This window comes from Gopherus flavomarginatus, chromosome 10, assembly GCF_025201925.1.
Source record: "Gopherus flavomarginatus isolate rGopFla2 chromosome 10, rGopFla2.mat.asm, whole genome shotgun sequence".
NCBI classification, from domain to species: Eukaryota; Metazoa; Chordata; order Testudines; family Testudinidae; genus Gopherus; species Gopherus flavomarginatus.
The window spans coordinates 47,238,263-47,263,218 of record NC_066626.1 but is presented as its reverse complement, the minus strand read 5'-3'; the positions used below and the strand labels follow the sequence as shown (position 1 = coordinate 47,263,218).

Sequence of the window (24,956 nt, the reverse complement as noted above, 5' to 3'; positions counted from 1 at the left end):
GTACTAAAACATTTGATACTTAACAGTAATATTGATCAATTAATGAAAGATGGCAATTTATCAACAGCGGATAGTAGTGCACAAAAGAAGACCCTAAAATGGTGATCACATTGCAGCATCAGTTACTGCAGCATAGAGGAAAGATGTAACCATCCTTCTGGGATCTATAAAATTAGGTCTCTTACCTGTAATTAAGGTTTCTCAGTGTAAGCAGCAGTTGCACTGGCCACAACTACTGGGTTATCCTACCCATTCTAAGTCTGGAGGCAGCTTCTAAGTTCCTTTTTTCAGATTTCACCAATCCAGGACAAACACTACTAGGTAAGGAAGTGTTAACATATGTCACACTATGGGTCTGATAATGCCTATGAAGATACACTGTCACCAATCCAGGACAAACACTACTAGGTAAGGAAGTGTTAACATATGTCACACTATGGGTCTGATAATGCCTATGAAGATACACTGTCATCCACGGGACTCTACGCATGCATACAACCATCATGCCAACATGATAGACATTGCAGAGCTGAGGCATTTGTTAATCAGGAATTAAAATTTAACTGTTTTTTGTTATTCCCAAACCGATGTTTGCCTTGAAATGAATTGCATGAATATTTCCTCAAGGCAAACACAGCTTTTCAGCAGATTAATGAAGAAAACAGTGTCCAAGAATCTGACATGTTCAGCATGTTTGCAAAGTTGTTATTCTGAATGATCAAGTTTTTATTAGAAGATGATTGTCCAAGAACTACTGTAATTGTATCCCTTTCCTCTCTCAACTTGAACAGCTGAATAGCCATTAGCTTTCTAGACATTAGAAGAGCAGAATATATGGTGATTAATTGATCGTGGCAGCCCAGAGTCATAAAGCATAAATTGGGAATGGAACATATAGCAATGAAGGATTTTTTTTTTAAAGGAACATTCAAACATTCTCACAGATGGTGCATCTCATAAAGAGAAATTGTCTTCTACCATTTCCCCTTTCAACTTTCCAATCACACATCCATTTGTGATCGTGCAACATCCCTGCACGAATCGCTAAATAAATTGCTAATATTGGAGAAGCTGGAGAAATGCTGCTTTACATCCATTAAATACAAGAACTCATTTGATGTGTTCTCTCAGCTCTGGCAGGCTAGAGGCCTTGTGCAAAAGCAGACATTATTAACAAATCAGTTTAAGTTTCACTCATCTAAAACTTGGCAAAAACCTCCAATCCTTTGGGGATCTGAAGAACATGAAGCAGAATTCCTGACTTTAGTGATCAGTGGGAACTGGACTGATTGTTTCATTTGTGTAAAAAATGACAGGTTTTTTTTTCCTCTGATCCCTGGAAAAAGATGAGGTGAGGAATTAGACAAGGGATATTTGTCCCTTCAAACTAGGATTACTAGGCCATACATTTGTCCATGCAGGTCATACTTCCTTCTAAGCAATTAATTAATGGAGATGCTGGAGCCATCAGAATTTGATGGGGAAAATAATTGTTTAAAAAAAAAATAGATGACAACTTCTTTCCATATCTATTTTACAAAAGTGAAGCATGCCATCCTTCAGAAGGTGTAGGATTAAAATAATCTTGTGTTTTAGGGAAATGTCTTTAAAAAAAATCAAAGTCTCATGCCCCTGCTCCATCCACTGAAATCAGTATCTTCCTACACAGAGAGCACTCTTAGCGAAGGTATAAGAAGGAGGGATCAATATTTGGAATGGATGAGAATTTTAGAACATTGTCCTTTTGGACCTATTATTTTCATGAGGCTCGGTTTCTTGTGCGCTCTCTTTCTGGCTTGAATTGTTCTGATTTACACTATTTTTTCTAGTGACTGTGGAATAGGATAAATGGCTTTGCCTTTTTAACTTTTCATTTTAAGAGAATCTTGTTTGGATTGAAGTGATGTAGACAAAGGTTCCTCGGTTTCCAAATGGTATGAATAAATGTGATGAGATCCTCCAGATCATCCCATGGAAAAGTTGGTCTGACTCTTGACTATGAGTGCTACCAAGCAGATATTTCCTCTTCCACCACTAGGGATCCTATTGCAGAGCAACCTGCAGAGGTGTATGAGAAATGATTAGTTTTTGAGAAGGGAATTGGAGGCATGTCTGGGTCAGAGGGAAGGGGAAATTTCTAAAGAGGAACTGAAGTTTCCTGCACAGGAGAAGTTAAAGAACTAGAGGCCTATATCCTGGTAGGGGAAAGAGAAGGTGATCTCTGAAGTTGGTAAGTCAAAGAAGTGCCATCCTGATGGAACTGAATCATTCAGTTTTTGCATGGAATCTAAGAAGCTGTTTCAACTATAGTCCATCTGATCTAAGGACAGATAGAAACAACTGGATAACGGAGGTACATCGTTGGTGGCCCTGACTATAGGGAACACAGGGTGGGTCCAAAGAGGAAAGACACTGGTGCCAAGAGCCACCTCCTTGAACTATTTAGGTGAGAGATACCACCACCCCAGCTGTCTAGGCAGTGCAAAACTGTGGATGTTTTTCTCCTGGCACTGACTTTGCTTAATGGTTCACAATGCTTAAGGAGTTACAGGCTGGTTTTCAAGTACTAGATCAGATTTACTGAATCCCCTGAAGTGTTTCAGCTCCATTGTGCAGCAAAGAGGGGGGTTTCTAGGATGCTGGCTACAGAAGCAGGGTGAAGCATGGAAATACCAAATGATGGCCCTCTGATATCTCTCACTGGAGCCACAAACCACCAGTGAGTCAAAAGAAAGAGCATTTGGGGAAGCGCCCAGTCCTGCAGAATAGAAGAATCCCCTGATAAACCCAACAGAGGAAGCTAATTATCAAGAAGCCTGGAGATTGTGGGTAGAAGACAGTCTGGGAGGGATGTTCTTTGTGGAAAGAGAAATAGTAGCTGTGGCTCCTAGGTAAAGGCAAAGCACCAGGGCTAAAGCAGGCAATGAAAATATATTTCAACAAAGCAGGATGGAAAGAAAGTGTAAGAACTTTAATACTGCCTCCAGAGTCAGTGCAATGGATGAGATTACCCCACTGTCATGTCAAGAGCATCACATGCTATGTGATTGCTTTCACTGAGAAAGTAATGGAAATATGGCTGTACTTCCATGCGTTACAGAAGGACTTTCAAGCCAGCAAACTCACCAATACTGCTAGGAACCTGATGGACTGAAGTCTTTGTATGTATGTGACTGCTTTACCATCTCTCTTTTTGTTCTCTCTTTTTTTTCCTTTATAATAAACCTTTAGTTTTAGACACTAAAAGATTGGCTGGCATGTTTTAGACACTAAAAGATTGGCTGACCCTTTGGGATCAGGAGAACATTTTAAATATTTGGGCAGAATTTTTTAAATAACTACTCATTGTACTGGACCCAGGTGCTGACTGGGAGCTTCTCGATAACCAGTGTGGGGGATCAGAAGGGTCACAGGACACTGAATCAAAAAGACTGGGCCCTGAGACATGAAAGAAGCTGCTCTGAACAGAGGGAGTGCCTGTGCATGTGGCTAAGATTTCTAACCTAGCTGGGTCCATCTAACCAAAATTTAAGAAAAAAAGGTGTGGGGTCAGGAAGCTGAGAGACATTCGAAAATAAAACAAATTTTCATCCCATAAGAGGTGTTGTCTATTTAGTTTGAAAAACAGACTTGCCCTCATCTTAGGACAGCTCACACAAAACCCAAACAATATTGCCAAATCTTATAACAAATCAAACAGCAAGGTCCATAAAATCTTTAATTCTATCTCTGCAGGATTGTTGTAACTCTGTTGGTTCCAGGATATTAGAGACACAAGGTGGGTGACATAATAGCTTTTGTTGGACCAAACTTCTGCTGGTGAGAAAGATAAGCTTTTCTAGTGTCTAATACTGTAGAACCAATATTTACCATCTTCCATATACCAGAAGAAAATATCTTCAAAAGTATGGCACACAATTACGCCTTTTCAATTATATACAAATTAAGAAGTGTTACTTACTGGTACAATTTGAAAGTGCTTTATTTTTAGTCCATGGCTCATTGACAATACAAACGTTTTGGGATTACTTTGGCTATCCCGTACCAAGAAAACCCTAGGGAGAGAGATTAGGAATTTTCAAAGTAAGCTCACGTTGAATTGTCAGAAATTTTTTGTAGCTTTCCAACGAACACTGTAATGAATTGCAAACACAGTATTAATGAACATCAAAAATAATTCAACCAATTTTGTACCAAAGTTTAATTTCAAGAGTTCTGCTTTAAATCTTTATATGTTTTGAGAAAGTATCAGAATTGGAAATACAAGCTTTAAAATAGTCTATTTCATCAAACACTGTGTCTCATGTGAAAAAAATATGCATCTACACAGTGATGGATACAAAGTATTTAAAGTTAACAGCTGCTGTAGGTCAATATCAAGGTGTAGCTCTTTATCCCAGACATGAAAACCATGTTTAAGAGTTTGCACTTTTAGCAAAGTTTTGACCAAGATCTTGACAGCTACCAAAAATCACAAATTATACAGAGATAGAATGCTAAGAATTGGCAGCCTCTGGTTTTTCACACTGGAATTGGAATTGTAAAAACTTATTTATTTTCATCAGAAGCCGCCACAGGTACCAATCACCAGTAGATTGACATATGGAAATTTTACCTTAGAATATACTTCAGAGTGAAGGAGAACATTTCAGTTTCTATATTCATTAGTCCACTTGGTACATTGCTACTTGTTTCTTTAAATCTTCAAATAGTATGGCTGGAAATTTCAAAGGAGGCTAATGGAATTAAGCACCTTACTCCCATTAAAATCAATGGAATTTGGGCATCTAATTCCTTTAAGGGCTTTTGAAAATCCCAATTTATGTGCGTGTTGCTCATATAGCATAAGAGCAAATGCATATGAGATTGCTAACTTTGCAAGCTGTTGGTTCAATGGAAAGTTTATAGGAGATATGGTACTAGATTGTTACAACTGGCAAATATATGCATACAACAAACATTGTCTGTAGAGCAAGAAAATTCCTCATTCAGGATCAAACTCTCAATCTTACAAATTACGGGTTGTTTTATTGCAGAGCTCAAGTAAAATATTAACAGACCCAGTCTTAGTTGGGCTGTTCTAAGACTCGAAAAGCCATTCCAGACAAGTTTTTCTGACAGCCATTGTCCTGGGCAACACTGCAGCTGGAGGGATTTTGGAGCAGTATTGGCAATAGGAACTGCTATGCAGAAAGGATGGAATAGCACCTGCCATAGCCGTGTCCTCTGCTGCTTCAATTAATCTTTAGGTTCGGGGCTAGAATATGTGCAGAAGAGAATAGCTTAAAAGATATAGAACAAAGCAGTTGCTACAGTTGGAGTAGAGACAATCTGGACTGGATGAATAATAATACAGAACTGAGAGAGGGGTAACCACTCCAAAATAAAGAGGGAAAGGAAGAAAGAATCCACTGAAGGAGAAATCCACATGGGTAGAGAAAATGAGTGGCTGCCTCTTATAGTCACCAATAGAATAAGAACTAGTCTTCTATCCTCTGCATGCACATGCTGGTAGAGTGTAAGGGTAGTGAGCAACTTGCCCCCCCCCCACACACACACACTTCTATCAGACAATTACATTCAAACCGTTAGGGGAAGGAAAGTTGTGTGGGAAAAAGAGGATGATAGGAATCTTATAGGGTCCTCCATTGGCTCATATAGGCCCCCAAACTGCTACATGTTAATGTAAATCCCCAAACTTTTGAGTTTCTCCCATCACCAATGAATGGTTATTATAACAATACCTATAAAGGAGGATTTATCTAGGGTTAGCAATTCTGAAGTCCCTGATCATTTTATTTTAAAATAAACTAAAATTCACCAGGATAACCTCAGAACCCTGATGCTCAGTTCATTTGAAGACATGTCCAGGGGGAGAAAAAAATACATATATTGGCAACTATGCATATATTATACCAGTAAAAGTAGCAATTGGGTTTAAGTGAGTTATAGAGTGATGAATATACTTAGACTTTTCTAAAAAAGCTCTGGCACACCATCTAGTGGCCAAAAAATCATCTCTTTGCCCTTTCCAGGGCTGTGAAAAAAGTTTTCAGGCTACAGTTAGATCCCATGAATAAATCATATGATATTTTATAATTCAAACATTAACATTAAAGATGGACAAACTGGTCTGGAAAACATACAATTTCATTATTTGAGCATAGCACTTTATAGACATTCAAAATAAGGCCCCCATCCTAAGCAGCTTACTGTCCAATCAAACATCACGGGTAATTACATCAGACCACAAGAGAAGAGGCTGGAAAGGAGGATCAGGACTCAGCCAACACATTCATATTCATAATTTCATTTTAGGGCACATCATAAGGCCCATTCGTTTCAGCAGCCTTATCTCTTTGTTATTGGGCCTCATCCTTTGTTAGTTATTTATTTTTTTAAACTAGTTAAAGCCTTTCCTAACCCTGTTTTTGTGTTAAGTGTGGGTTATTTCCTTTTAGATAATGAAGTCCCTCAACCCTAAGCTTCAGGAGCTTTTAAAGCTCACATAATGAATGAGCAAACAAAAGTATCCAGGTATATAGTTTTTGACACACATCTAAAACCCATCATCCTCCCCCATTAAGCCCACCCTATATCTAAAATCATCAACCCCCCACCCCGACCTACACATACAAACATGTACCTTGGGTGCCAAAGCCCAAATAACCCTGATTTGTAAGAAGTTCCCCGCTTGACCAGATGCATAGTGAACTGGGCTCTTTGATGATGACAATGACATTATCCTTTCCATGCATCAGAAACCTAGTAGTTTTAAATCCTGGCTGTCAGCAATTTATTAACTAAAAAGCCTTCAAACAGCCACTAAGAGTCAAATATCATAACCATAATCTCGCTGCAGCTTCTGCCATGCTTTAAAGCAAATATCATTGCTTAAAATTTAGTAGATCCAAAATGAAACATCCCAGAGTATTCTCTCTCTCTCTATACACACACGCACCCCCACATCAGTTGTATATCTGTCAAATGTATTTTATTTATTTGTTGCATTTCCTAAACTCCACAGAGAAACTAACAAACATGTAAACTTTGATTAAAAGTAAAATAGCCCCAAATGCTTTCAAAATTATTATTGCACTACTTCACCTAAATTTGGCATGTAGTAAAACTTGGGAAGAAAAATGACCTAGAAACATGCAGTGCTCACAAACTTTCCAGAAATAGACAAGTTTGTAAAAATTACTGGAGATTAGATCTGTGACTCATTAGTATTCCCTTCATCTCCTGAGAAAGCAGTTGTACCATGATGAGTCTCAAAAAAATGCTTTAAAATTGTTGCTATCTGTAATTAGGTTCAGCACTCTCTTCACGTGATGGCACCATTATCAGCCTGCTGCAGTTCCTTTACATAATAGCCCTTGTTAAACTATTAACTTTCCTTTTTTATAAGCCAGTATGAACACTATTTATCAGGACACACATTAGAACAGCAGCCTATAATCTGTTTGCATCTACATAGTGGGTTTCATTGCCTGGAACACTTATCTTTGAACTGACACCCACCAAGGCTCTGCACAAGGAATGCAGAATTTTGCCTAATACATGTGCAAACCTATACAGGAAGAACATCTTATTACTCTCATGCAAAGCCTCTACATTAAAGGTGGTAGTTCATTTTTTCAGACAACTAAGCAAGTGAAACATTTGTCACATACTGTATTATAGGTGCCAGTTACCACTAAAGTCTAGTCTGCAATTTGGGCAGATATATCTGTGTTCAATACAAGCTGCCAGTCCATGATTACAGGTACCAGCAGTTTCAAACAATTCTAGACAGTCTATTCAACAAGATCCCTCCCACCAAACTGCAATGTACATCTCTCTATAGACACCAGGGCATTATCACACACTAACATTGTACGGAGGTAACTTTGGGTCACTTTCTAGGCTCAAATGCTCTTTGCTTCCCAATCCAGTTTCTCTTATTTTTTTCATTTAAAAAGCGGGTTTTGCAACTTTAAATCTGCATACCTCAGAATCATTACTTGCTAGGTACATTACTAGAAATCTTACTTTCCTTTATTAGACCAGCTGCTAATATCATTGCAGTGAACAGAATTCAAGGAGGATGGAGCTCTTGGTTTTGCAGCAGAGATTCAGAGCTCCACAATGGAAAATGTTTTCAGCACTGTGAGCCACTTTTTGTGCAGCCCTTTCTGACAGATATAGGAAACTGTTAATTCAGTGATCTAAAGGGGTTCCCAACAGCATTGCTATGAGTTCCAGGAAGATTTGAAGTGGTGGCCCAATCTAATAGGTTAGATGGATGATAAGAGTTCATATCTGGAAGGCCAGCAGGGAGGCCAAAATAAGACGGGAACTTATACAGATGAGTTATAGGGCTGTATTACAGCAAGGCAGGAGAAGAGATTTGGAAGCAATCAAATAAATATGAAAATTTAGACAAATAAATATGAAATATACATTAACTTTGTACTTTTTTTTTCCAGAGAAAGAATATTTAAAGTATATCATTAGAAGACTAAATGACTCATCCTGAAGTTCAACATTTACTCTCTCTCAATTACTTTCAAATCTGAGGTTGAGTTTCTAGCGCTGGCAGTTGGAAGAATCCATTTACATTTGTAAACTGGGCAGAGATGGTATGAAAGCCAAGCAATGTTTTCTGAGTCATCACTAGTAAGAGATGCTGGAATCCAATTTGAGGCCCTGATCTTACAGTTGACAGTATAGATGACAGATTGTTGTGCCAATCCAGAGCCCATTGCTTTCAACATGGCTCTGTGCAAATGCAGCAGTCCATCCACTCAACTGCAGGATCAGAGCTTCAGAGCGCTATTTTATTGTTGAAGAAAGATCCCTAATATAATCCAACTCATACTCCCATAGCTCTAATAATATGAATGTTTTTATTTTACTTCCATTAAGCAGCTATCATGTCACAAACTCTGCAATAAGCAAATAATGTTTCTACATAGTTATTTTTCTGACTGTAACTACAACCCAAAAAAGTTAAGAAAAGAAATCAACTTACCCATCTACAAGTCCTTGCTGTAAAATAAGTCGTTGAGCTTCATCCCTAGAGATTTTATGGTGAAACCACAGTTGTGTTCTATGTATTGCTGGAAAAATTATAAAGATCGTTATAAACATTATTGCATCTCTTCTGGGGCTGTAAATTAATTCACACATACCTACACTGGATGTGGCACTTTGAGAGGTGGTAGGACTTCCATGTGTGTTGAGTCGTAAACACCCTTTTCTCTGAGTGGGAGAGAAAAAAAATTCATGTGTCAAAGCTTTTTGTGTGAAAATAAAATTAGAAAAAATATTTTGAAAAAGTAAAGGTGTTTATACCCGCCATGCTAACCCTTCTTCAACTGCAACTGAAAGGGCTTCTGTTGGATTTTCAATAACTCTGCTTCTATGTCCTGAGAAGTCCATTGCTACCAAGGAATTTTCTGAAATACTTCTCTGGGGCAGAGGATAGGGGGAAAGAGAGAAATTCAGATTTGAAAAAAAAAAACACCTTATTTTGAAATAACATTACATTTTGCAAGGTTTTCTTCTCTCAACCAAGATTTGTTTCACTTTGGACAACATTTGTAATTCTAATTCTCTTCAAGGGAGACTATCCAGCTGAACTTTAAAGTTTGGCCAGTTGGCAAGATAAATGTGGGAGGAAGGAGAAGGTAATGGCTACTTAGTATCGTAAGACTTATAATATGTGTCTTGTTTTTGCATCACTGCAGCCAATAGTACCTGGTCTGAAGATGCTTAAGCTACTGAAGACTGGTCCTCACCAGCTGTAGCTAGTTGTGAATTTAAACTCTCTCAGCTTACTATTTATGGCTAGTTTAAGATAGTTGTCATGAGACACTAGACACAAAAAACTTTTTCTCTGCTTACTTCAAATGATAGCCTCCATCTACCAAAAAAGCCACAGGTATGAACTGGAGTATGTGATCTCACCAATGCTGTAAAACTAGATCCTTACAAAATAACTGTACTCACACATGCTGAGAAGTAATTTCAACTTCCCTGAAACTCAAATATTGTTACCAAAAAAACCACACCCATTGAACCATTTCCAAAGGACTAAAAATTTCCAAGATGATTCTGTAATATTCCATCACTGATCTGAGACTCTGATACATTAAGAGAGAGGGGAAGTCCATCAAGGATGCAATTTCCTTTTCAATGGCCACACTGAATAGAGTTATTAAAGAAAACTGCAAATCATGAAAAAACAACGCAACCTTTTTGATAGCTAAATCATACATTGATGTGACTACCACAGTACAATTGTGAAAATATAGCTTTACCAAGGTCCCATCTAAATTTAAGAGTGGGTATATGAGGGGCATACCTACTATTACAGCTTTTGAGAACTGCTAAACACACACTACTTAATATAATTTGGTATTCACAATGCAGACCTCTTTCAAACAGAACAGTGCTACTCAACTCAATGAGCTCAGTTAGATGTGAATGGGCAGGCGGAGATGGGGTAGGGGAGGAAGCCCACATTACTACATAAGTAGGAACGCCTATTAAACTCCACACTTCAGCCTGGAGTCATCTGTATCCAATGCTGCAAACATAGTATGGCCAGCCTGTACAGCCTGAAGTTAACCATGTTTAGGCAAGAATTTTTCTGCTAATGCTCAAAGAGCCAAAGAGCCTTATTTTTCTGAGACATCAAGCCGTTCTGGAATAGAGGGTACCAATAACAATCTTATTGCGTCTTGTGTGGCTTTGGCACTTTCCTTTCTGTTCAAAAGCCCTTTACAACACCCCTAAAACAAGGAGGGATGGGGAATTGAGATCCCCTTAAGACCCTTGGAGAAAGATTCTTATACTCTACTTTGTTTCTCCCCCATCTCTTTCCCCTCTCCCCAGGCCATTTAAATTCAACCAAACTTGCTAAATACTTGAAGTATGTATGACTGTACACTAGGCTTCACAATCTAAACTTCTATTGGAAGTTTTTGTGGGACTGCTAAGAGGAATTGAGTAATGTTAGTTTGTATGCCTTCACTGATTGTAAGATCTACTTCAGGGCTTTCTGTTAAACTCCTGGCTGTTATGAAGGAGCATAAAAACAACAGTAAATGCAAGTTCTTGTATAAAATATTCTGATGGTCAGGTTTGCAAGGGGGAAGTAATTTAATGTTTCATGTAACTGAGTAAACATGGATTCACGGGCAAGGAAGACTCAAAGTTAGCACTTGTATCTTAGGCACTCAGGTTTATAAATTAAGCTTGATACTAAGTACAGTAGCTCCACAGCAACTATTGGTGGGCACTGGGATATGAATAAATAGAACAATCCCTATCCTTCTCTAATTTGAAGCAATGTGTATGTAGCGCACAAAAGATATGCCTGTGCAGTTAAAGCTTCCTAACCAAAAATATGTAGCCTTAAAATAGTCCTATTCGGTTACAACCCTAGAAAGGTTCCTTTAGAACTCAGAACAGAAGAGATTTCAATAATAGGTATTAGGACAGCCTACTCCTAGCAAAAACATTTAATTACAACTACTTCATCACAGATCACACCTGAATAACTTCAAATCCAGGGGCCATATCCTGAGCAGAAGATCGGGCCAATGAATTCCAATCTGCTTAAACTTTTACAAAAGGTGTAAACAAGGACTGGATAAAAGGTGATGTTTGGATAAAAGGGGAGTTTAGAGAATGGGATATGCATTGCTGTGAATTATGATTCAGGGATGTGAGAAATTAACTGCTTTCTGTACTGACAATATTCTGCACATTCAATCTCAGTTTGATTATTTATATTAATCCTTTTTCAAGAGTGCTGCTGGACTGATTGGTTTCTCTACACAAAAGTGGTGAATTGCTTAATATTCCTTAGCTCAAGCATGGTGCAAATACAGGGCTAGATTCTCTACTGCACCAAGAGCCACTTGGCACAGAAAGAGACACAGTGGAAGTGCATGGAATCAGTAAGAGCTTCCTGACTGGCTCAACTTCCAGCTCCAATGCCAATAAAGGCATCTGACCATTGTTCCGAAAGGTTTTGGTAAGTGCTCACATGCTTAAAGTTAAGCACACGCATAAACATTTCTAGGATCACAGACACAGGTTACATTGCTTCTGCAATAGGTTCCATTTTAAAAAGTTTACTTGCTCGATAAGTTATTTCAGTACATACCATAGGTGATATAGTCAGAGAACTGCAGCCACCTCTACCTTGATATGGTTGCATGTAATTCTGATACAGCTGCATTCCATACTAAAACCAAAAAATAATATACCTTATCACTACAAGTTTATTATGGGGATTTTAGTAGTACCACCTTGAAGTATTAAATAAAAATTACACAGGAGCTCCTGAATACTATACAATGAATTTCATTTAGAAAGATTGACTTTTATTAGCTTAATTACATTAATTTAAAAATAGAACCGCCTGCACAGACAATAGGAATCCTTGCCTTAGAAATATATTTGTCATTATGGTTTTCTGACACTACATTTAAAGAGAATTCTCTAAGTATAAAACTGGAATGTGTAAATTTTGCTCCCTCAAAAACACAACACACACAAAAAGTTGGCCACAATGAGTAAATGGCTACAGTTTTCATTTTCTTAAGAAATAACTTACATGTATGTTCAATTCTAGTCATTTATAGGCACCGTATGACTCATTCTGCCTACTTTGCCACTAAAAGCAGCCTCTTCTACCACTCAAATAAGTTCTTGCATGATAATTGGGGACAGCACCAATAGCAGCAGTGCCAGCTTTTTCTATTGTACTGGAAATTCAGTGTCTATCTTCTTTATTGGGAGAAGTCAAAAAGAGCCCACAGTGTACAAAATTAAGGATTTTTATTATATTGAAACCTACAAGTTACCCTTGCTTCTCTATTTCAAAATGTAAAAGCATTTAACATAGTGAATTACTAGCAAGAAATTAACTTCACAGAAGATTTTACCTTAAGTAATCTAATTGCTGTCATCCAGCAAGTCCTACTCTGCTCGTCATCTGCACAGAGCTGCTTCAGGTCTTTGGCTCCTCCTGCTTTGTTAGGCTAGAAGGCCACAGCACATTGTTTAGCATTAATGCATATCTTGCAGATAATACCTGTTGAAATAAAAGCCACTAATTCTCCTATTTTATAATAGACAGCTGAATCTTTTTTAAAAAATCTTATCGAAACTTAAGCTTACCTAAGAACTGTGGCTTGCTTTAGCATATATTTATCAAAATATTAAGCCTGTACCTTAAAGCAGAATCCATAGTTTGCTGGTGTTCCAGACATCTTTTTGCCTGCCAAAGACATATACATATCACTACTGCTGAATTCACAGAAAAACTGCAGATGCCTTGGTTCCTGAAAGGAAAAGCAATATAAAACAATTAGCCCTTTTTACTTTATTATAAGCCAATGAAGGAAATAATAAATAACTACATGAAAAACAGAAAAATATAAATATTTATACAGTAAATTATTTAAATGCATGATAAATCTCTCTCCTGGAAATACACTACAATCCATATTTTAAAAAAATAGATATACCTATGCTAAAAATACATCCCTATCAACCACTCAGGGTTGCATGTGCCTTGGCCCTTACCATCAATCAAGTTATGTGCTTTCCATCTATGAGTCTTATATACATCTGATCCAATCAGATTTGCATGCACCCAACCCTATTAATCAGGTTAGTTTGCACTTAGCCTCCATCAATAATGTTTCTGCATAATGCATAAATTTTCATATATAATGTGAACAATTGGCCAAAAAATGGCCCTCAATCAAAATTTTAAAACTGTTGCATCATATCACCTCTAGTCCTACCTTCCTAACAATCTTTGTGTTGATAGATAGTAGTTTTTGAGATATCACTCAACAGTGAAAAGCAAACCTTGCAAGAAAAAAAACAAATATTCAGGTGGAGCCTATATTCAGGTGGAGCCTAAATCCTAACTATTAAAAATGCATGAGGAGAAACCAAAACCACACTACACAGAAAATTACAAGGGTATAAAAACTAACCTGGTGTGAAATGTCACACCAACTTGCCACGTACTTTTAGAGAAATAGGAATTTTTACTCCATTTTAAAAACACAAACTTGACTGCATAATGTGATGATTAGCTCGTCATCCAGGAATTTTTTGTTCTGAAGGGAGCTGCTTGTTCCTTTTGGGTGGGGGGGGGGAATGGAGGGAGGGACTGTATAGCATTAATTTGCATTCTGTTCATGTGCCTCAAGACACAATAATAGCATTCTGCTTGTAAATAAAAATACCACACACATTGCTTGAGGAAGTTTACAAAACTTAAACTTGCAATTTACCTTTAAAAGGAAATTAACGGTAAGTTAGGAAAAGAGTAAGTTACACAGAACATCTTCAGGGAGAGAAACACTGAGCGCTTCCCCTTTTAGCCAGACAGCCTCTTTAAATACTAATAACTACACTCATCTGAATCTCTTATCTTGTTCCAAATGGCAGTCTGATACTGTGACAGGAGAAGTTGAACTGGCTGAAGAAATCCAGAAAAAGGCCACTGAACATTCTACCTCTGCAGCAGAGGAAAATGCCCAAAACTAGACAAAGCCAAAAAGCAAACTTTCAGTTTTCTGCGAGAAACATATGTAGCACCAATGAACTGATTTCTGGAAAAGCATACATGAGCTATAAGCCATAATGCTTAATGATTCATTACATCTTAAAATGTAACAACTTTTGAAGACACTTTGCAATTTATTTTTAATTCCCTTGTTTAAAACACATCATCAGAAGCAAGAAAACATATTTTAGCAATTACTGTCCAGTCCCATTCTAAATATTAATTCCTTTCCCCAAGCTGAAACCAGTCAAGTTTCTTTTGTTTGCTTCTTTGTGTCCTCAGTTAAATGAGGACAGCTGTGGAAATACGTTGACAGCTAACACAGAAGTTCAGACTAACAAAATCTTTATTCTAAGTGGGTTACATAAAAGTTCTCTCATCTCCAAAGCACCCTGTTTAACAGAGGTGTCAATAGTTATGCTTCCATTACAGATCAATAAAAATGAACAAGTAAAGCGGGGAGGAGGTATGGATACAGAGAGTCATGATAAAAATTGAGATGCTCAAAAATTTTCCTACAAATTATTTTTCTGCAAATTTTCTCCTCTCTTTTGCTTAAAAATAAATAAATGCTCTGAAAGACAGGTCCAAATGGTATATTCAGGAACAACAGTTAACATTTGCTTATGTTCTCACCCTTCAGAATTCTTAATCAGTATATCTGAAATGCAGAATTTATTTTTAAAGAGCTCTGATGTTGCCTGACTAAAAAAAAATTTTAAATTAATATATTTGGAATGAACCAGACTTGTTAGGCCAGAGTACTCAGGTTTATACAAGAATTTCTAATTTATTCCAAAGCCCTGTTCTTACATATCCTTACTCCCGCCAATCGCATTGTATCCTTAGAATGAACATTTGAACAGGAAATTTGGGAGCAAGGTTTTTTTCCTTTAATTATCATGGATTGAAATAAAATTAGGTAAAAACTACTGCAAATGAAAATACACGCTTGCCCTATCTTATTGTTCTCTGTCATATTTTAGTCTTACCTTTGATGCCCCTTTAGTGGAAAAATACAGGCCAGATCTTCTCAAAAGAAAGTATAATTTTTTCCATGATGATTTCTTCCCTTGCTCCTTTGCATGCAAATAACCATGAATTTCAGGATATGTGCTGGAACTTAGGAACATCTGAAACAAAATATTGCATATGTATTTCCCACCTGAAGCCAGCTTTCTCTTCTATTGACATACTGTTCAACAGTTTTGCCAACATTATAGTAAAATTTTAAATGTTTAAATGGTGAAAATACACACTTCAAAAATGGAAAATTATATACATGCCTCAAAACAGTGGGACGATCTACTTACAACAGCATAAAAAGACACTGAACAACCTTCTGGTAACTAAAGGAGGAGGTTAAACCTTCAAAGATCATCAGAAATTTAGAGAAGGCAATAAATAACACTATATAAAATATAAAACCTAAGTTCTTGCACCCTGAAAGAAAGAACAGCCTTCTACAAAACTTGAAGAGCTCAGATAGATATTCCTGGCAGTAGTTTGTAAGTTTAAATTAAAAATAATGCTCTAGGGTATTTTGTTTGTTTTTGTTGTGTTTTTAAAAGTGGTGGGTTAATGTCATATCTCCCAATTCTAACTCCTGCCAGCTGAAAAACCACTGGAAAGGAAACAAGTTTATAAGAGATAGGCACATGCCATCGTTTGGGGGTGAGGGAGCATATCACCATTTAAACACACAGCCCCTCTCTCTCTCTACCACACAAAAATCCAAACATGTACACTTTGAGCACTGACTGAAAATTAAAGTACGCATAAAAGTGACCCTTAAATCAAAGTTAATTTCAAACCCTCAGGAGAAAGGCCTTCCTCCTAGAGGAAAAAAAAATGTAGCTGTATTATTTTGCAAATACGTTAGACAGAAATATTCCAAGTCCTTGACAAGGTAAAAATTTGTTATTCCCTAGGATAGTTTGCAGATATCTACACAGTATGTTACCACAATGTTCTGTGCCAATGTGACACTATAGTTTTGCAAATATTGAAGCCACAGAGAAGCAAACACCATTTATTATAGGGAATTGGCCTTTAATAGACAGATAAAGGTACATATATTCCATAAAGAGCATTCATTATTAGTTCAATACATTGCCTTTGCTGTTTGTATTGAATTTTCTAAAGGAATATATCATGCCTTTTGAAAATTTGACAGAATGCCCAAGAAATTGTATCAGATACTGGAACACTTCCTAATTCAACCCAAGAAACTGATTCAGCTCCAGGCCAGGGGTTCTCAATCCATTTCCCTCATACAAATCTCTTATCTTGGAATCCTTTGGGGTTACTACCCTGACTCCCAGCTTCTCTTCTCACCCCAAATTTCCCCACCGGTTGCTATCCTGGCCCATCAGGGTAAGCTGCTGGCAGGTCAGGACACTTTGTTTACTTAGGTTTACCTCCATGCTTGCAGACAGTCGAGGTTTTTTACTTATCCATCTTGGGTGGGTCGGCTTATAAACAAAATGGCTTATGAGCGAGTATATACAGTATGTTCTCCTACTAACATAGTAATTTGTCTGATACACAATAACCATGATCCTGCAAAGTCTTAAGCAGACATGTAACTTTATGCACTCTGCAGCAAATTATGCATCATAAACTCATGTTCTGAAGCAATATTACATTTTTTCTATCATGCAATACCCTTCATTCCCACATCTTTACACCCTCACAAACACACACAACAGTAAATATTGAAATAAAATTATTGTTTTCTATGACGGTTATTTCAGGATGTGGTTTTTTTGTGGCAATCTCCACACCATGGGCCTGGACTATGCACAATGTTTTCTACACAGTCAGGTCAGAATCACCTTCCCCTCTTGTGTGGAAAGGAAGGGAGAATGCTGTAGCTAGCTGCAGTGGCTCATCTCCCTGGCTCCAGAGTCTTGGCATTTGTACTTTTCTCCAAGCCGTCTAGCTCATGAATTTGTATTTCTGAGGCTCCCCGCTCATTGTCTGAATGTTGGACACCTGTTGTAGCATCCCAGCAATAGGGCTTCATGTCACAGAGTAAGAAGCATGCACTGAAACTGGAAATAAGGAGTAAATTTTTAATGGTGAGAATAATTAGCCATTGGAACAGTTCACCAAGGGTCATGGTGGATTCTCCATCACTGACAATTTTTAAATCAAGATTAGATGTTTTTTCTAAAAGTTATGCTCTGCAAATTATTTTGGGGAAGTTCAACGGCCTGTGTTATACAGGAGGTCAGACTAGATTATCCGGACTTAGAATCTGTAAGCTATGAGCCAATTAACTTCCTCTTGTAGCGAAAGCTGGAGACAAAAAGTTGCAAGCAGAATCCAAGAGAGCAGAAAGACAGAACAAAGTATCAGGCACCTGGTTGCAGAAAAATGGCTAATCCCATGGAAATATGCTAAATTCTTATGGCTACAGAATCACTGAGCCCACAGAGCCTTGAATTATATTAGAGCTGTTTTTATCTCAAGAGTCATTGTTTCAGCCTTGCTACAGATTCAGGCAGGCATATTGCTTTAATTACCATTCTCTTCATTTTTCTGAGGTTTTCCCAATGGCCGTAAGAACTAGAAACATATTTTAAATGAAAAGGAAAGATTGTGGAGCACAATTCTGCAGCAAAGGTCAAATTCTTCAGTAAAATTTTTCCCACAGAATTGCAGAATACACAGGGTCCTCTATGGCAGAAAGAGATCTAGGGGTCATAGTGGACCACAAGCTTAATATGAGTCAACAGTGTGATACTGTTGCAAAAAAGCAAATGTGATTCTGGGATGCATTAACAGGTGTGTTGTAAACAAGACACGACAAGTCATTCTTCCGCTTTACTCTGCGCTGGTTAGGCCTCAACTGGAGTATTGTGTCCAGTTCTGGGCACCGCATTTCAAGAAAGATGTGGAGAAATTGGAGAGGGTCCAGAGAAGAGCAACAAGAATGATTAAAGGTCTTGAGAACATGACCTATGAAGGAAGGCTGAAGGAATTGGGTTTGTTTAGTTTGGAAAAGAGAAGACTGAGAGGGGACACGATAGCAGTTTTCAGGTATCTAAAAGGGTGTCATCAGGAGGAGGGAGAAAACTTGTTCACCTTAGCCTCCAATGATAGAACAAGAAGCAATGGGCTTAAATTGCAGCAAGGGAGATTTAGGTTGGACATTAGGAAAAAGTTCCTAACTGTCAGGGTAGTTAAATACTGGAATAGATTGCCTAGGGAAGTTGTGGAATCTCCATCTCTGGAGATATTTAAGAGTAGGTTAGATAAATGTCTATTAGGGATGGTCTAGACAGTATTTGGTCCTGCCGTGAGGGCAGGGGACTGGACTCGATGACCTCTCGAGGTCCCTTCCAGTCCTAGAGTCTATGAGTCTATGTCAACAGTCCCATCAATAAAACTACTCATGCACAGAACAGTCTCAGAATCAGGGCCTAGAGCTGCTTACACGAAAGGTTTTCCAGCATTGTTCACAGCTGAAGGGACTGACATCTCCATTGCAATGCAGGCACTGCATTACAGCTCCATTTCAGCACAATACAGCTCCATTTCAGCAGCCGTAAGTGAGATTTATCATGCAAGAGTGCACTTGAAGGAGGCATAAAAATTGTGATTAGTGAAAAGAAGGAAACCCTAATTTTGCTTTCTTATTGCTTTTGGTTTTGAACATTGCTTGATGAGCCCACAAATATCAGATAATGCTGGCTTCTAGAAGCAAGAAATTTGAAGCAAAGACTTTCTAATCCCAACTTGAGAGTGTATGTGTCTTTGAGATATTATCGAGGTTAAGAAGGTTTTATGGCATATGACAAAGAGGAAGATGAATAACGTAAACATACAAAAACTTTTTTCAGGCACATGTGATAGTGAATAAAAAGACTATATTAAAGCTGTAATTTAATCCGACAGACCAATTTCAAAGGGAAGCTTTAGGAGAGTTTGAAAGAGTTGCACTGCTGCAATGCTGTGGTATAGATTCTTACAACAGTGACAGAAGGTATTCTTCAGTTGCTGCAGTAAATCCACCTCTCAAAAGCAGTAGCTAGGTCAACAGAAGAATTCTTCAGTCATCCTAGCATTGCCTACACTGGGGCTTACATGCCTGAATGATACAGCTAGGTCAATCTAACTTTCTAGTACAGGCCAGCTGTTGATTTTCTTCATCGAGATTGCGGAGAAGAATCTCTCTCCCCTCCTTTCCATACTAGCTCTTAATTTTAGTACCTTGCCCATTTTGTCTGAAGACTCAATTAATGGCTCCCTAACCCCATAAGACCCCCTGTATCCTTGTACCTATCCTCTCACTAGGAAGATATGCATGACAAAATGATAACCAAAACATCATTCCTTGAACAGGCCAATGTTACTGAAAGCAACACAAAGCTCTGCTTTAGCAGTCAATGTTGCACCCACACTAGTGTTATCAATTTAAAGTAGTTCACACCAACATTACTTGTAATGAGGCAAGACTAAATCATCTGTTTTTTTTCTTCCCAGATAGCAACAGACTGTATGGCAAGACACATCACGACTAACAGCATCTGACAAAATCATTACTGCCACAATGAAAGAATACTGAAAATCCTAGACAATGAGGAGAATAACCTGCTCTTCAGTTTATGGAGCTGTAAAAGATAGTAGGATGGATAAACATATTCTGATGAAAATCCAACCAAGTTAAGACCAAAGTTTATTAAAGGTGGAAGAAATTATCAATGACAAATAAAAGCTTTATTAGGGAGCCAAGTAACATTGGATAAAAAGTACAGAAAATTAGAGGATTCCTCTTTAAAAAAAAAAAGCATATGTTGGTTATATAAAATGCAGTAATATTCAATTTATTTTACTCTGTAGGGTTGAGATATATATGATATGATTTATAGCAAATGAACTGTAAATATCACTGGTGTAAAATGTCATTGTATATTACAGATTCTAGTATACAACAGTATCAGACATTTATAGCTTAGTTTGGACATCATAAAGCCTTTTTAAAGAGAGATGAATTCAGCAGATGAATTCATGCAAACTCAAATGTCTGAGATGAACATAAAAACCAAGGAAGTTACAAGAGGTGGATGTTCTTGCATGAGAACATCTAGGCCTAAAGTTATGTTTCCCATTATATGAACTTATTCATATATATCCCTCAAACTTACAATGAAACATCTGAAGTGCTAGAGGTGTTAACAGTGCCCTTGAAGTTAGATGCACCATCTTGCTTCTTGAGCAGAGACTCTGACTCTCACAGAATGGGATGAAGACTCATTTCAGAGGAAGCCAGCTTCTTTTTTTAAACTTTCAGATTTGAATTGTACCCTATTTTGTATCCAGTTTGTACCCAGACTGCTTTTAAGTTTCTACTTAATTGCTCAGAGTTTAACTCAGTCCCATAAAATCAAATTTGGTGTTGAAAGCTTCCTTATTGCTCCATGTGTGTTACTATTGGTCAATATTTAAGAATTGCCTCCAAAAATGTTCCAATAAATTAGTGAGCACGCCCTCTTGCAAGCAAATTGGTGATAATGCAGGCATAAATGGAGGGTTATATGTACACAGTTAACATATAAGTTGTGGGTATATTTTGGAAATATCTTTGAAAATTACTAACTGAAAAACCAACATTTTGGGCTTAGGCAGAGCTGGTAGCACAGTAAACAGGTGACATTGCCTAATGACCCCCATTATAAAGCCCAGTTTTCAGTTGCTTCAAACTTTGCCAAACTTTACCTATCCATGCTGAAATTTTCCATGCTGGGCATCTGCCTCTGGGGGAATATTTTTGGAACATTTCTGCAAAAGTAGTTCATCAATTTCACCGTAAAAGGTTATGGAAAAATATATTGGTTTTCCCATCTTAAAACCATTTCACCATGTTTGTTGCAAAGTTATAATACCTTCATTCTTTGGAGCAGGGAAGTGAAATTTGGCAGGAAGTCATCTTTGCTGTTGCCATGGAAACCCAGCCCAGATTTGGCCAGGTTATAAACAGGAGTTGGGTGGAAAGAAGTTTTCCCATTCTGCATTGAGGTAAAACCAAGCCCTATCAAAAATGTTTATGAAAAACCAGAAAGACACCCCAAAAAGCTAACATTCTGGTGAACAGTGACATGGGATGTGAAAGTTGCTGTTCTGGCTGATTCAAAGCAGGGACTTGAACCTGGGTCTCCTACATTCCAGGTGAGTGTCCTATCCACTAGGCTTTTAGATAAATCATCTCTCTCTCTATCCCCTTAGAAACTTTTCCACAAAAAGTTTAGGTTCCGACAAAGTAGCATTTTCTGAAAACAAATGTTTTGCAAAATAACTCCCAGCTACCTCCGTTTATAAACCTTGGAGAGGGGGTGGGGGGAAACAGCTCACACATGCTCAGTAGAGACTTGACAAGTGAACTTTCCGGATTCTGTCTGAATGGGGCATGCTCCAGCCCCAAGCTACAGGGGGGTAAGCAGGATTTTCCCTGTAATTGCCACTCCTGCATGCTGCAGCACCAAGCATCAGAACTGAGACCAAGGAGACTGACACTCAATGCTCCCCCTGCTAGTGCCCAGGCAGTATGGCAGCCTGTCTGGAATGCAGAGGGGACAGAAGGCAGTGGGGAGTGCAGTGAAGAAAGTAGACTGGGACAAGGAAGTGAGGTGGGTTGAGAAGAGACTGGGAGTGGGAGGTCTGTGGAAGTTTGGGCCTGGATGTGCAAGGAGACTGGATGTAGGAGCCAGGCGGAGGAGACTGAGATCAAATGAGAAGCAAGAGGTAGTGGGGACAGACTGGGGCAAAGAGCCTAGGAGGGAGACTGGGAATGAAAGCCAAGATGGGAGATAAAGGAGACTAAGACTCTGCTGAGGAGCCCAGAGCAGGAGATGGGGCCTGGAGTGAAGAGCACAGAGGAGTGAGAAATAGGAATGAGACAAGGAGCTGGGGGTGATAAGGGGGAGGAAAAAGGACAGGGCAAAAGGGGTCAAAGTTTGAGGGGAGATTCCTCAAGATTCCCGAGTCTCAACATTTCTCTATTGTCAGCAAATATCTGTGAAACCCTCTGGCAAAGTGTATGTTTCATCCAGCTCTAGTGGCTGGCCCACAAAGGATGACAGCTTACTGTTGGTATCAGTAACTTCATTAGCTCTACTAGCGAAGGTCTGTAAAGTGGATCTAAAGGCTCAAACCCTGCTGATGTCCCATGTGGCTATTCCCATAGGATTAATGTTCTGTTTTTCAGTTTTTTAGAACCTCAGAAATTACACACACAAAACTACATTAAAGAGAACATTAAGGTTGCAAAGTCAAGTACTCAAAAGTTAAGACATGCCGGAATTGAGTGCTTTGCAGCCTTCATGCTCTTTTATCATCATTTTTGTGTAGGTATTTCACACAAAATTATTTTAAATTGTCTAGAAAGGAAATGTGCCCTGTTCTTTAACATATATTCTACATTTAGATAAAAATACTTTGTTTCATTGCTTGTGAAAAATGACTTGTACATATGCTGTCTACACGTGTTTTCTAATGTATTTGCATTCTGCTGAAAAGGCAATAAGAAAGAAGCAGCTAAATTAGTCAATAGAAGATTTGCACTCTGAACTCAAAGTACACCTACAGAACCTGAATATCAATTGCATCTATTGAATTGGACTTGGGGAGACTAGAGCTACCCTTAAAGAAAAAGTTGAAAAGCATAATCATCAGGATAATTTTACAGACTAACAATTGTGAAATTGTTACTCTCAAAGTACAAAAATAATTAACAATATTCTTCAGAGTGAAAAAAATTAATCCTGGTCCCAAAAAACACTGCAGCCAAAAGTTCTGAATAGTACAAGAACAGAGAAGTGTTATTCATATAAGTAAAAGATGAACTCTTAGCTCCTATCAAAGTCAATAGCAAAACTACCATTTACTTCAATGGGATTAGGATTTCACTCATTATCCAAATTAGCTCAAATGGGGTCTAATCCTATTCACATGATTAACTCAATGGGAGTATTTGTAAGAACTAACAACATGAGATTTTATCCATATATTGTTATTGAAAAGGTGGGGGGGGGGGTTTCCATAGTAAACTATGGTGCAAGCTACTGAATAGGTTTTACAAGTGAAAAAAAATCTGATTTTAAATTACATTTGAAGACATCAGCTTCACATTTAATTACCAGAAATAGGTGAACTATAAATGAATCCATTCATACTATGAGATCTATAATTTCTCAAAGAAACAGATAAAAATGAAATATCAGAATATTCTATTAATATTATTGTGAAGGCCTCAGGTTTAAAATCCATTTGCTCCATTAATTTTTTATGTTTAAATTTGATCACGTTCATGAAAACCCAGAACGTGAGCTATGCTCACTGATTCCACACTCAATGCCCAAGAAACATATGCACAAATACTGTACCTCCCTAAAGTAGACTATGACACAGCCACATACCATCTACGCATCGCACTCCCTTCACCTTCTTCTTTAGGCTTAAGTCTTGTTGGGGGCAAGGATTAAACCTCTCACTCTTTGGGAAACACTACCAGAAACAATTTTTACAAATCAATGCACATCTGATAGCTAAGCACCAGAATATGCCTCCAAGGGAGGCTCTGGAACTCCTGTCACTGGAGGTTTTTAAGAACAGGCTGGAAAAACACCTGTCAGAGATAGTCTAGGTATACTTGGTCCTGCCTCTGTGCAGGGGGCAGGATTAGATGACCTCTTGAGGTTCCCTTCACCCCTACATTTCTATGACTATTAGAGAATAACTAAGGAAAACAAATCAGTACATTTTTAGATATTTTAGCTCTTTGAGTTAAAAGGAAGGAGCCAGAATTCTTGCCTTCTCATACTCTTGCCTTATAACAAAAGGCAAGAAAAATGTTTAACACATAGCTGGAGAATATTTTACTTGCACATAGCTCAACTCACAGAAAACTGTAAGAGAATTTCAAAACTGGGTTGTTAAAACTAACATCTCTCTTGATACTTGACCAAGCATGTCACAGATAATAATGCAAGCCCATTAACTTGTCTTAATGAAAGTTTCCAAGGAAAGAGTGGCATAGTGTAAATGATCTACTGAATGGCTTTTGCTGAAATGTGCATGATGGCTTTGTAATTCACAAAGGCGTTCTGTACTTAATGTCTAGCAACTCCTATTGAACCAAACATAAATAATCAGACAAAACAATGTAAAAAAAAATAGTAACATGAAATACAGGTTTATCCAGTTTTGACTGATTTACAAGTTAACCTGTAATCTCCTATTTGGGGTAGAACTGACCCCTATGCAGAAGGCCAGCATACAAACTATTCACTGTCTAAACACTATTTTTGAGGACTCAAGTGACTTAATGGTACACAGGCCTTAAACTTACTCTGCACACAGG

The 24,956-nt window shown here is 38.0% G+C and overlaps 1 protein-coding gene across 3 annotated transcripts in view; it reads right to left on the bottom strand.

Annotated features, from left to right (window-relative positions):
* Positions 1 to 24,956, bottom strand: part of GRB14 (growth factor receptor bound protein 14) — a 61,248-nt gene that overhangs the window by 1,648 nt on the left and 34,644 nt on the right. The window contains exons 5-12 of one of the 3 annotated variants that reach the window (XM_050968965.1): positions 15,583 to 15,723; positions 13,236 to 13,346; positions 12,948 to 13,043; positions 12,164 to 12,244; positions 9,340 to 9,456; positions 9,177 to 9,246; positions 9,017 to 9,104; positions 3,962 to 4,055 (exon numbers count right to left, since the gene is read on the bottom strand). In XM_050968965.1, coding sequence (XP_050824922.1) covers positions 3,962 to 4,055; positions 9,017 to 9,104; positions 9,177 to 9,246; positions 9,340 to 9,456; positions 12,164 to 12,244; positions 12,948 to 13,043; positions 13,236 to 13,346; positions 15,583 to 15,723 — 798 coding nt within the window. Of the gene's footprint in view, positions 1 to 3,961; positions 4,056 to 9,016; positions 9,247 to 9,339; positions 9,457 to 12,163; positions 12,245 to 12,947; positions 13,044 to 13,235; positions 13,347 to 15,582; positions 15,724 to 24,956 lie in introns of those variants that run through there. The other 2 variants (XM_050968966.1, XM_050968964.1) reach the window with 2 other exon arrangements.